Raw genomic sequence first — 14,048 nt, 5'->3', positions numbered from 1 at the left:
GGGTGTGTTCGATATGAACAGTGATTGTCACAATGACTTTAAAGACACGGTTGTCTCACACAACACACGACTACTTAAATCTAAAAACATTATACATAGTTTTAGATATGAACAATGAAAATGCCAATCAGATTGTAGCTGAAACGGTTATGTATATGATTAATTAGCATTAACTCTAATGTGATATGTGACATTTTGAAATATCAATGTAGATAAAAGTACACCATATCCATGTAATCACAATATTAGACTTTATAATTTTACAATTTTTTTGTCCTAAAATACAAAAGCGGGCTATAAACAGACTGTTGCTAACACACAACTCGCAGACCAATGAACATGAACGTTTATGGGGAGCTGAGTGGGCCGAAAACCCTTGGCTAGCGAAGATGTTCAATGGACGATCAATGAAGTGTTCTTTCTATCCCCGTTAATTGAATATACAATAAAGTAATAAATACACGTGTAACCATATACACAGAACCATTTTAACAAGACCTTGGACTTTCAGTAGGACATAGCTATCTATTTCTTGCGTCAAAACAAGTTAAAAAGGACGCTGTTTCAAGCGCAATATATACCGATTGCGTTAAACTTAGCTCAAAAGCCAGACAAATCTTGATTTCAAAGAGCCATGGCTGAGTGGCCAACAACGAAATAAACAGGCATGCGTCACATTGTTGTTTGACACAACTACCCAAAGTCCAAGCTCTTGTTAAAATGGTTCTAATAATTGAAGCGAAACGAAATTTACTGGGGTTTTTTTCTTCCGCTGGAGAGACGGTGCCATCGAGATCCAAGGGAAGTCTTCAAGAAACTGCTCGCGTTTCACGTAAGGTACAGGCAGCAGGGAATTAGAAACACATAGAAAGTGTGATGTGAGGATTGGGGTCTTCCTATGTGTAATAATTATTTGTTGTTGTCCTATTTTCGTTTTAAGGGTGGAGGTTGATTGGTTTTCATGGAGGAAATAGGTCGTTTTTCAATTTACTTTTTGGCTAGATTAAAGAAATTGAATACTTTAAGGTAGATCTGGTAAAAAAAAATAAATGTTTACCATCTGCTCACCTTAACTGTCAAGAGAAAATACTTTGTTTCTGCAATCTGTCCTCGGTTTTATTTTTTTTTATTTTGTTTCTTGGTTCTTTTCCTTTCGCTCAACAGCTATCAGAATACGATGATGTTGTATATATATGGGTGAAGTTGTCTTTCTTTCCTCGCAATTTTTGCCATGTTTTGTTTGGCTCTAAATATAGAAATATAAAGTACCAAGATCAGATTTGAAAATGAAATGATTTTATTCTGTTGACATAACTGTTAAGTAATGTATTAATAGTATAAGCCAAAGGATTCTTAATATGTATAATGACTTTAAAGACACACGACTACTTAAATCTAAAAACATTATACATAGTTTTAGATATGAACAATGAAAATGCCAATCAGATTGTTGCTGAATCGGTTGTGTATATGATTATTTAGCATTAACTCTAATGTGATATGTCACATTTTGAAATATCAATGTAGATAAAAGTACACCATATCCATGTTATCACAATTTTAGACTTTATAATTTTACATTTTTTTTTTGTCCTAAAATACAAAAGCGGGATATAAAGAGACTGTTGCTAACTCACAACTTGCATACCAATGAACATGAACGTTTATGGGGAGCTGAGTGGGCCGAAAACCCTTGGCTAGCGAAGATGTTCAATGGACGATCAATGAAGTGTTCTTTCTATCCCCGTTAATTGAATATACAATAAAGTATTACATACATGTGTAACCATATACATAGAACCATTTTAACAAGACCTTGGACTTTCAGTAGGACATAGCTATCCATTTCTTGCGTCAAAACAAGTTAAAAATGACGCTGTTTCAAGCGCAATATACACCGATTGCGTTAAACTTAGCTCAAAAGCCAGACAAATATTGTCGATTTCTGAGAGCCATGGCTGAGTGGCCAACAACGAAATAAACAGGCATGCGTCACATTGTTGTTTGACACAACTACCCAAAGTCCAAGCTCTTGTTAAAATGGTTCTAATATTTGAAGCGAAACGAAATTTACTGGGTTTTTTTTTTACTTTCGTTGGAGAGACGGTGCCATCGAGATCCAAGGGAAGTCTTCAAGAAACTGCCACAATACAAAGTCTGCCTTCAATATTTGCTTGATTATACTGATTCTTTCCCTTAACCTTCTGATGCCAAATCTTCCATTGTATATTCTACAAATACTTACTACACCACTGACAAAACTTACTATCATAGTTTCAATTCTGTGTTACTTAATAATGCAGATACATACTGGTGATAAGTAGTTGGAATGGTCAAAGATTTGCGCCTGATATGTCTTTTCGGGTAGATAGACACACGTAGTTCATGGGAGACCACGGTTGAGATGGCCACTTTTTGCCATTGAATTTTCTTGTATTTGTATTATAAAAAATATCATTTTTTATATAGCAATCCCCTCTTTTCTCGAGAAAGTATAAAAATGATAAAAATGGTATTTAAGAAACGGTCTTGTAAATCAAATTATGTATGCACAGCAAGACAATCGAAACATCCTCTAACGCTTCATGAAATTGCATTCAGAATGGTTGCATTGATTAAAATCAATGTATAAAATGAAATTATCAGTTTTCAAAACATGAAATATTCAATTCTCTGCAAAAAGATACAACAGTGTTTTAATTTTAAGCTATGATTTTCTTGCGATGTGTTTTCAAACAATTTGAGGACCTTCACCTCTGTACAATTATTTTATCGATTATTACAATTATGCATTGTGGATGAAATGATTTGTTTCATTTGAAAAAATACAGATGGGTTGTTTACTTTTTCTTCGTGTTAACCAGTAACATTTTAAATTTTTTAGATTTGAAAACAATTCATTTACGAGTTTATTTTCATAGTTTGTACCCACCGGTTTCCTGATATTTTATTGTTACAGGAACTTTTATTTTAACGTAAAAAGCAATTACCATATTCAAATTTTACATTTTATATATACCCAAACTGAACAAGTTTTCTTTTTGTTTTTTGAATCGAGAATACGTATTATTTGTACGTAGCTTTATATTTAGAGATTAAATAGAAATATTTTGCAATTTATGTGCATTTTACTTTGATTTTTTAATTAAAAATATCATTTTAATTTATTTCCTGAAATTTGTACCTTGTGTTCATGCAATATTTTTCAGGCATTGGCTCGTAAACAAAAAAGATGGTAAATACGACCTTATACCATCAGGCATTTTACACCTAAAAGACAAATAATATTATTACATGTACCACGTGATTCAAGTTTATTCAAAACACGAACAAGGAGGACATTATATCAAGGTAATTACAATTCAGCATATTTCAATGATACGCTCATATTTTTCTGTCATTGAAATAAAGTTACTGTACTGTGAAAAATTTACAATTTGTAGCTGTCTTTGTACCACGATTCTTCTTTCAAAACCTTTCCTGACTGGACGTATCAATAAAAATAAACTTATAAATACAAGAAGTGTAATATAATCAATAGATAATTTAACTTGAACATATATTGAAAAAAGGTTTCCAGTTGCATCCTCTTTCATAAAGGAAAGACATGTAATTGAAAAAAATGCCTCATTGTGATTGATATATTAAACTTATCCTTCCATCAGCCATTTTATCTTTAAACATGTCAATTGTACAAAGACTTCATATGCATTAACTATATATGGCATGAAATAATTTAACGTATATTCGGTAATAAGATTCTATGTTGGTACTGTTTCCTACTTTCAGTGACGACGACCAATTGCGTACGTGTATGTATCTTGTTTACCTAAAGAATTGTTGACGATCGTATTTACAGAGGACATCTTTTAAACTATTGGGCATGACTTGCAACACTTGTTGGGCATTTTATTCGAGAATTTTTTGATAGGTCATTCATACCTTTTAAATAACATTTCTGATCAATAGACTCTTAAATTGTTCAGGTCAGGTCTATAAAAACAAGGATATGTTTTGTCTGTTGATATATACCGGGTATGACGGGAAGATTCATTTAAACACGTGTTATCCTCGGGTGCTTAATAGTAAATCCTGTAATATTTTCTGTTTAAAAAAAAAAAATTAAGTAAGCATGTCTTTGGGAAGAATAAAAGATATATTATAATATTTCATGACAAGGAGTATATATTTCTTATGATAACAACGAGCTTGTTTACACAGTCTTTGTTTTAGATCATCAAATGCAAGGATTATTGTCCCGTATTGATTACCAAACTAAAAGAAAAAAAAAACAACACAACTTCTTATGGATATTTTTGGTCTACTATATTGTATCTTTTAAATGTTTGAACATGTATGATTGTTAAAAACGCCAACATCATATATTATTCCTTGAATTTATCACTTTTGATAGCTTTTTTTTTTTACTCACGGAACTCCGTAAAAAAGGTTTTTCTTGAAACTTAATGTCGTGCCACTGACCATATCCTGGTGGCCGTAATTATAAATGAAAGTTAAAAAAAAAGAAATCAAAAAGTTATTCACCACAAATTGACATTATACAGTAGAATTAAAGAGTATACCATATAGATAGAAAATTAAACCAAAAATTAATGATTAGTTTAATACAATACAAGTTTATTTTCTATGAATGAATATATGAAACATGAAATAATGGAAATGAAAATTATATAATATAGGTAAAAGTATTTTTAAAAATGTCACATAATTAACAGCAATATAAAATGTATGATTATGTAACATTCGATGCAAACGACATTATATAGTTGCATTTTATTGCTTCCTATTTCCTGCTCGTTGGTTTCCATTACCAGCGAGACCAAAGGAGACAACTTCCACAATATCCTCCTCCTGTATGTGCTTGTCTATTCTTTCCCGTAACCTTCAATGCGGAAGCTTGCCTGCCAATTTTTGACTTTCATTCATTACACATACTTTCTTCACTGCTTGTATTGCACTTTCGATAGTTTTTATTCTATTCAGTCTCATACTGAGGATACTCAGATAGAGAGACGACCCCTTCCATAGCAATTACACACACGTTCTCCTTGTTTCACTTTCAAATTAAAATATATGAAACTTTCGAAATTCGAGGGCAGCACCTGATAGTGGAGGTTAATGATAGCATTGAAGAAACGTTCTTGTAAATTTCTAAACATGACTTAGAACTGTGCATATATGAATCTAGTCAAGATTTTATTCATTTATTAACATTAAAATAAATAAACAAACTTCCAAGACAGCGTAGTATTTATAAGTTTTATAAATATTTATAAATATTTTCATTCCAGTGCAATAATTATTTTTTAAAAAATCAAATTTATTTAGAAACTGAAGTATAGGACTAAAATGTATTTACACTTTGTTTTCCTTTTCATTTTAATTCATAACATAATTTTACTATTTAATTACTTTAGAATTTTTTTATCTGTAAAATATTGAAGTATTGACTGTTGATATTGGCACAATGTAAATTATAAGACTTACATTTATCACATAATTATGAATAAGGTAAGTTTTACAAGAAACTAAATAAATATCACTTGCAAGTATAAAAATACAAAGCATACTATCAGATTTTTGTTTTCTCATTGCACGTATAACTGCCTCTGTCACAGGACAGTCCTTCCAAATTCAACTCTTTCTTTACTGGGCTAACAACCATTACCACAAACGCGTAAACAAAACTTAGACCAATGAACAGAAACTTAATATAAGCAATTTAAAGTTTAATGTAATCAATGATAAGTATGCGTTCAAAACTTTTTCAATTCCTTCCTCATAAAAGAAGAAAAAAATATGACATTAAAAATCAACCTTGCACAATTTGATCGAGATATTTAACTTCTATAGCTTATTCTTCCGTGTTTCGCTGTTTTATCCGTAAGCATGTCAATATACAAAGATATATATATCTATATATATAATACCGTATAAAGGAGAGTAATCTGATAGACCAGAACTCTTGATATTTAACAGTTCAACGAAATCATCGAAGTCAGCACTTTTGCCCAATAGAATATTGCCTTCCTATAAATTTTTAGAGTATGGCACTTGTAAGACTTGTTTATTAACCTGTATTTACCGAAGGTATCTTTTAAAGGATTGGGCTGGATAAGGAAGTTTTTCTACTTAAAATAAATGATTTATTTCTTTTGAATACCTATCCCATTTCACATACTCTCCCTCTTCTTTGCATTTGCCGATATGAAATTCCAAGGGGGGGGATCTGATTGGCAATTCATTTACCTCTCTCCTTAAACGTCCAAACACATTTACCTTAAACATCAAAACTTTCAGGCCTATTGTATGAAAAATAAAATACAAACTTTGGGAGTGTACATGTCCACTACATGATAGACTTGTTAGAAACCCTTTTTTTTTTGGAAACATGCAAATAGAATATTTATACGTCCATTGCGTCTACAAAAAACAATTACATACTAGTACATGTAATACGTCATTGGCAAAATAAGAATTAGAAATAAAATCCCGGGCAATTCCAATTTATTTATACACAACAGAGGATGCCGGGTTACCATAGTAACTTGCTACGGCTTATTTTGAAAAAAGTGTAATCTCCGGAATTTTGATATGTTACGCTTTCTACTTAATAAACTTTCATTCAGTAGTTTTACATAAAATATTCTCGCAAAATATATTTTACAACCTTATTTAGTTAAGAACTAGGGTGCTAGCAGTACCTTAAACATGTGTATGTGGTGGGGTTTTTTTTTATTTGGAACCTACGGGTGATATACATATATTCAAATTAAAGGGTCAAAGATAAACCAAACCATACCTAAGAATTCACATTTTCCAACAGATGGAGCTTAAACTAGTGACATATATTTTATACCAAATGTCAAGTGCACATATTTATATTTATATTCATTTAAAAACAAAATGAGATGGACCTCCTTTATCACCGTCTAAGTTATGTTTCGCAAAATAGTTAAATTACATATTCATTTTTAATGTCTTTCCTGTAAAATTTATACACGCAATGAGTACGATTTGCATCATATCATAATCTAACATCTTTTTTATATTTTGATACAGTGGTTTGTTTAAGTTTGCTTTTACAAAATGATTAAAGTCTTTAAAAAGATGTTACCAAGATATGATTTCGATTCGCATATATAATTTAACACACGTGCCCCAATAGAACATTGCCTTCGTATGATTTTTTAAATCCCGGCACCTGCAAAACCTGTCTAGACTGTATTTACCGAAGATATCTTTTAAATGAATGGACTGGAAAAGTAAAAAAAAAAATTAAATTAAAAGGTTTTACTATAATATTAAACGACTGATTCCTCTTAAATTACAATCCCTCGTTTTTGCATTTGACGATATGAATTTCTGAGGTTGGATCTGATTGGCGATTTACTGACTGCCCATCTTAAACTTCCAAGAACGTAGATTTTGAGGATCAAAAAAAATTTCAGGTCCCTTGTATAAAAAATAAAGTTCCAAATTTGAAAGTATTCATGTCCATTATTTACATGATATACTTGTTGGAAACAAATTCTTTGAAACATGCAAATAGAATATTAACACGGACATCGTGTCTACAAAAAAAGCTACAGACACTGTACATCTATATACGTCATTAACATTATTAGAATTAATGATAAAATCCCGGGCAATTCCAATTTATTAATACACACTAGAGGATGCCGGGTTACCATAGTAACTAGTACGATTTATTTCAAAAAGTGACATATCCGGTATTTTGATATTTTATGCATTCCACATAATTTACACTTTCATGCAGTAATTTTATTGAAAATATTTTTAAACCTTAATTACTTCGGACCTAGGGTGCAAGCAGACCCTCTTTGATGTGTACAAATTGATTTTTTTTTTATTGGAACTACTTCTTAATTGTAACTATAGATGATATATACATTCAAATTAAGGGGTCACAGATAAATAAAACCTTACAATGAAATTCACATTACTCCCCAACATTTTCAACAGAAACCTATTGGGTAATGGGATATAAACTAATAAACTATACATACAAAATGTGTAAAAGTTTATATAATATATATAGATTCAAATACAAAATTATAGGTACTTTTTCATCAAAAACATCTAAGTTATGTTTCGCAAAATAGTTGATATTTAATTGTACATACGAAATGTATCATATCATAATTCTATCCGAATTTTTGAGATTTTGATACGGAAGTTTGATAAAGTTTGCTTTTGTAAACTGAATGAAGTCTTCAAAAAGATGGAACACTCATTTTTTGAACTCTGTCTCTTTTCAAATTATTTATTTCAAAGTAACAGAGATATAATTTTGATTTTAAAACAAGCGCATGCTGCCATTTGAATGTGATATAATACTAGTAATTAGTCTTGGGCCACGCTTTTACCAACTTTTATCAAGTTAATACATCAGAGATTTGACTTTAAATCTATGCACTATTTCAGTTGAGGAATGAGTTGAGCAATTTGAAAATTACTATTGACAGCGGGAACAGATCTATGAATAAAGCGGAAGCCTTTACCTCCGCTATATATATATCCAGGTATATAAATTCCAAAATTTAAATAGCGAGAGTTTAAAAATAAAGGTCACCTAGTTCAGATCTAGAATCATTTTTTGAAAATAATTAATACCTTTAAATAAATACACAGTAGGACCGGAACTGAATGTTTATTCCATATACTTTTTTCTATCTGTCCCTTTATCCCCCTCTTCGGAGGCGTTTATTGGTTGCTCATTATAAGAATAAGACTACTTTGTATACACCATTTCTGAGAAATACACCAACACATGTTTACTATATAGATTACATGTGGGTGAACTTTCAAATTCCGGTCTCTATCTTTTTAAACAAGGAAAATTGTGTCAAATAGTAACTTTCATTTCATTTCCTAGCAAAATTTCCTGTAATGATATCCTATATAAGCAGAGCGTATAGTACCTATAGTTATCATTCCTCACACCATCAAAGTCATGGAAGGTTAGTACATGAAAAAGACTCTTATCGTCAATCGTTTTGACAAACAATTACTATACCAGTACATGTATAGAATTGATCTGTTATTTTTTTTATCATACAAGCAATATATTTTTATGGATTTATTTATTCATTAGTATTTATCTATCATTTATTTATTTATTTATTCATATAATTTTTTACTTTTATTTTTTATTTCTGGTAATCTTGAATGGCTAAACACGAAATTTGCTTGGCATACCTTGATGTATATAGAGTTAAATATTCACCATTATTACATTTTCTTACGATGGTTTTGTACCGTTTGTAGGACATTTCGGCAGAAGTTGTGCGTTTGGCCTTTTGGTTTTCGTCTTTATTGTGGCCGGTATCAACGCCAATAGATGCCGTCCATGTGATGGACCAAACTCCAGATATACAGAACACTTGAATAATTGCGACCACCAGGTTACTAAAGAACACGTGCTGTTGTCACTGAAGGCTCTAAACTACACGTTCACATCATTTAGACATAAAGTGGTGAGAACTTTAAGTTTCTTGATAAGTGTTAAAATTGTTGTTTGCAAAAGTCATAGTAATAAATACTTTCTACATCCTGTTAAACCTATATGGATTTTTTTTTTGCAGGTAAATGAAATAAACCTAATAGATTATGACCATATTACACCTACCTGTGTCCAAAACCCTGTGTCTGCAAAGGTGAAGAGAAAAAAGGTAATTTTTTTCCTCCCTATCATTATTAAAATTATAAACTTTTCCATTATTGATGTACTTATTCGTTACAATATGTGTGTAAAAGGCCATTCTTACTAATTATTTCAGGATAGATTTGTACATCAAACGTATGCCAATTTATCTTATGCCAAAGATGTTCTTGAGGGTGCCGATGAAACGTTTAAAACGTTTGCCCCATCATTGTGGAACAAGAGCGTACATGTACAAAGAGAACTGACGAACGTCATGTGCAATATGGTTAAAGTCAACCGTAAAATCCACTGCAGAAAAAATAAGAACAAACCCTCTCGTAGAATGATGGGTTTCAATAAAACGAGAGTCTGTGAAAAGAGAAATTTGTTTCAAAACGTGTCTACCGATAGCGAGCGGATCGCGTGCTCTTTGGAATCACTCAAGCACGTGAAGAATGTAATAGCGAACACGCTGGAATTCTGGAACCTATGTGTCGAGGATTTGAAGAATGGTAAGTTGGTTTTAAGTAAAAGATTTAGGAAACACAAAATATGTAAGAATGGAAAATCTAAGAGAAAAAACCAAAGGAGGAGATGTCAAAGACGGAAAAAGAATGGGAAGAAACAGAAAAAAGTGGCGAAAAAATCTAAATCGTTCTCATAAAACTGAAAGAAGTATTTTTAGAATATATAAGTAATATACCCATTTTAAAAAAATTTTAAGGCAGCAAAAAATAGATCAACAGTATTCTCGTTATATGGACATACTGGGGTATTTGATTAAGTTTTAACTATATGTACATGAAGTGTTCATTTTTTCTTTCATATTTACAGATTACTTGTGCCAATTTTTATAAGGTGAATTTCATTTATTTATCTGCAAATTTGCACAACTTACATGTATATTTGCACAGATATAACCAAGTTTACAACACTGATTAATTTATGCTATTAATGTGTTCTTATAGACTAACATGCTTTATTTTGATATACTTTTTACTCTCATATTTTTTTTAATTTATTCATAATTTCTAATTTTATTTAATGTTGTATACATCTAATGATATGTTTACATAAATGTTTACATGATGATATACATGTAGTTATCTAGTCAAAGAATAAACAAATACATATATGTAACAAAATTTATTTTGGTAATAGCTATGTCCTTGTTGGTTAAAATTAAATCAACAATTTATAATAATACATCTGTATAAGTCTCCATGTGTATTATTCTTTCAGTGGCATACTTCCTGCATGTTAGCTTATTACGTCATAGTATACAGCCGATGTGACTAGTCACCGGAAATAGACGTGTCCATATTATTGTGTTGAATCAAACCAAATCTATTTTTATTGACTTTTATATTTATTTTATTGCTGTGTATAAATTTACAAAAGTTTACCATTTTACTTTACATTTATGATCGCATATAAATTTACATTTATATATGTTTATTATCTATTATTTTACACAGTCATGCATTTTTGCAGCTTATTGTAAATTATTGTATTTTGTTACTACTATGTTTTACTTTTATATTAAAACTTGAAATCATGATCTTTGAAATTTATTTCATTTATCACGCACAAATCATACGATGAATTTCATTTTCTGACATTCTTCAATGACCAGTCTCTTTTGGTCGTATATGTGATATAAATACTTAGAAGTTGAACTAACAATCTATAAGAAAGTAATTCCGAGTGAATGCAATCATTACACGCTCACATTCAGGTGGAGAAAGTAACCCATGCAATGAACCCGATGTATTGTAATTTATTAATTCCTGAATGTCTGTAATAAAAACATACATACCATTTATACACGTAAAGCTTGAATATATGAAAATTATCTACGTAAATGATGAAAGCCTCTATTTGGTCATTATTTGATAGCAAAGGCTAGCGCTGATCGAGGCCCTCATATCCTATTCTCGATCGCGAAATCCGGATAAAAGCCGAACTTTGATAAAAACAACGGTTATTTGGATTTGTAATAATTATGACTGAAATGAAACATTGTGTGACAGCACACATCTAAATTGGAAGAAACACCAATTTACAGAATTGGGTATAACTTGCACTGTAAATCCGAAATAAATGAAAAAATATTCAACTTTGACAATAACATGGAAAGGATTCAAAGAAATAAAAACAACCGTCAAAAAGACGTATTTAATCTAAGTAAAACATTAACTGGTGAAGTATTTCAAAATACAATCTTATTACATATTTGTGATTGTTTAACGCAGTATGGTTGCAGCATTGAAACCAGTCTGAAACTGAATGCTACCAAGATACACGAGAGCACGGCGCTGCATCGCACGTGCTGACCTCCAACAAGGAAGCTTACAAGGCTTAAAGTCGTGTGTAGTTCCGGTATACATGTTCGTAAAACTGCAATTGAATGATTTTGATTCCTACAAAAAATAAATGATTAAATTTCTTTTCCGAAAGATCTTGATAATCTTGTTTTGGTACATATATTTTACTGTCTTTCACCAATTTACAATTTCCAACAGATATAATTACATGTACTATACATGACTTTTCATAGACTTTTTAAAATTGTAAATTTGATTAGTGAAATGCACTACTGCTGTGTCAAAATTTTTATTAAATTTCAAAGAATTTGCTTTCGTTTTTGGAATAATGATTCCGAAACTATGCAAATAATGAAAAAAAATTGTGTCAATTTATAATATAGTTCTTATACTGAAAATTTCGCTACCAGTGTATATTTCAATATGAGATTTATGGAATTTGTCATCGTAGGGCGATTAATGAATGATAAGAGGTATAGCGCCTTTTCCCATCCCGTGTTTGAACGGAAAGTACCTTCAACTAGTAAAAGATCTATACATTTTCGAAAGAGGTATAGCGCCTTTTCCCATTATTTCGCCTACACCTGTGTATGGACGGAAAGTACCTGTTACTAAAAATAGCTTCAGGTACCTAGCTGTCGCAATATGATTTTCGAAACCTGGGGCTAGTAATATAAAGCATGCTAAGATTTTGATTTAAGTAGGGTCATAAGTAGGACTTAGGCGGAATCTTAGGACCTACATAAGTCATACTTAAGTATGTCTTATACCGTAAAATAAAGCAGACTTAGCAATGTCGTAGCTAAGTCATGTTTATGTTAAAAAGTAAAAACGTATTTTTCATTTCTTTTGTCGAATTTGAATGTACTGGTTTTTATAGATACACGTGCATGACATCTTTGATATTTGATGGGGTAGATGTAAATGTACAGACACAATATTCAAGGTGGCATGAGTATATATACATATGTGCCTAAAATTTTTAAAAAGCTCAAAGCGATGGATCTCGGACAATATATTCAGTCTATTGTTGTTGCTTGTTTGCTTTGACGAATATTCACTATTTTAGCCGTTCTCGAAGACTGCCTGTGGCGTAATATTGCGATGCCGTTAGAACTTGATATACTAGTAATTATATAGTGGATTTTTTTAATCTTTTGTTCTACCTCTTACCTCACCAATAAGGCAATTCACATATTCTGGGTATAATTTCTTCATTAAGTCGATACATTGAAATGAGGCAATCGTCGTCTTTAAAATCGCTAAGGATTTTTCTGTCTTCGAACGTCGTTTTTTAGTTTCAAGTTTCGCGAGTTTATATATGCAGTTACTTCTTGTAAACCGACCATAACGTGTTTACAACCTATATAGCAGTCCACTGGCATATTACCAGTTTATGGAAAATGTTACAGATCATTACGACCACTAATGATATTTATATCAATCAAATCAAAAATGTTATATTGGTGAATGTTAAAATATTCATTCTGTGTAAATATCATAATGTGATTAATACTCTGTAATCATATGCTGAATTGAAATAATTAACAATAAAACTTCTAGATGTGTGAAAACAATACTTAAGACATACTTAGGTCACCTCTACCGGCCGCCTAAGTTTTGGGTAAATTGTCTTAGCTAAGCATTCTTCTAGTTACGGACTTAAGTCTTAGAATGTACATAAGTCCTACTTAAGGAGGCCGACTTTAGTTTGCATTGCGCATGTTTTTGCGCATTCTAATATAATACAGTTGTTTTATACTTCTTATGAATTTTTTTCGATATCATTTATAAAATTGAACACAATAAGCAAAATACAGATAAAAATATTTAGATTTTTAAAGGAAATTTTTATTTTTAACACGATTTTTACGTTGTGCGGTAGGGGAGCATTGCCATTGCGCTTTTATGACGTTATGATAAAATGAAGCTTTGTAGGAGTACGTTATAAGAAATAACATAAAAGAAAAAGTAAAAATTGTACGCTGTTGAAATTTTTTATACAGAATGATGCTATCCTCGAGGATATTTTC

The 14,048-nt window shown here is 31.0% G+C and overlaps 1 protein-coding gene across 1 annotated transcript; it reads left to right on the top strand.

The window, feature by feature from the left end:
* Window positions 1–8,801: 8,801 nt before the first annotated feature.
* On the top strand, window positions 8,802–11,249 carry LOC128182550 (uncharacterized). The gene is made up of 6 exons (XM_052851267.1): window positions 8,802–9,005; window positions 9,313–9,521; window positions 9,630–9,716; window positions 9,825–10,200; window positions 10,523–10,546; window positions 10,931–11,249. Exons 1-5 carry the CDS (start codon window positions 8,999–9,001, stop codon window positions 10,543–10,545), a joined length of 702 nt encoding a protein of 233 aa, XP_052707227.1. The 5' UTR covers window positions 8,802–8,998; the 3' UTR covers window position 10,546; window positions 10,931–11,249.
* Window positions 11,250–14,048: the final 2,799 nt, after the last annotated feature.

This window comes from Crassostrea angulata, chromosome 4 (assembly GCF_025612915.1).
Source record: "Crassostrea angulata isolate pt1a10 chromosome 4, ASM2561291v2, whole genome shotgun sequence".
Lineage (NCBI taxonomy): Eukaryota > Metazoa > Mollusca > Bivalvia > Ostreida > Ostreidae > Magallana > Magallana angulata.
The sequence above is the reverse complement of the archived record's forward strand: the minus strand, read 5'-3'. Positions and strand labels throughout refer to the sequence as shown.

What these genes read in the sequence shown, in the direction of transcription:
- LOC128182550 (XM_052851267.1), top strand. An exon ending in CATCATTTAGACATAAAGTG is followed by an intron (nt 9,522 to 9,629) that starts GTGAGAACTTTA and finishes TTTTTTTTGCAG; the next exon opens with GTAAATGAAATAAACCTAAT. An exon ending in CAAAGGTGAAGAGAAAAAAG is followed by an intron (nt 9,717 to 9,824) that starts GTAATTTTTTTC and finishes TAATTATTTCAG; the next exon opens with GATAGATTTGTACATCAAAC.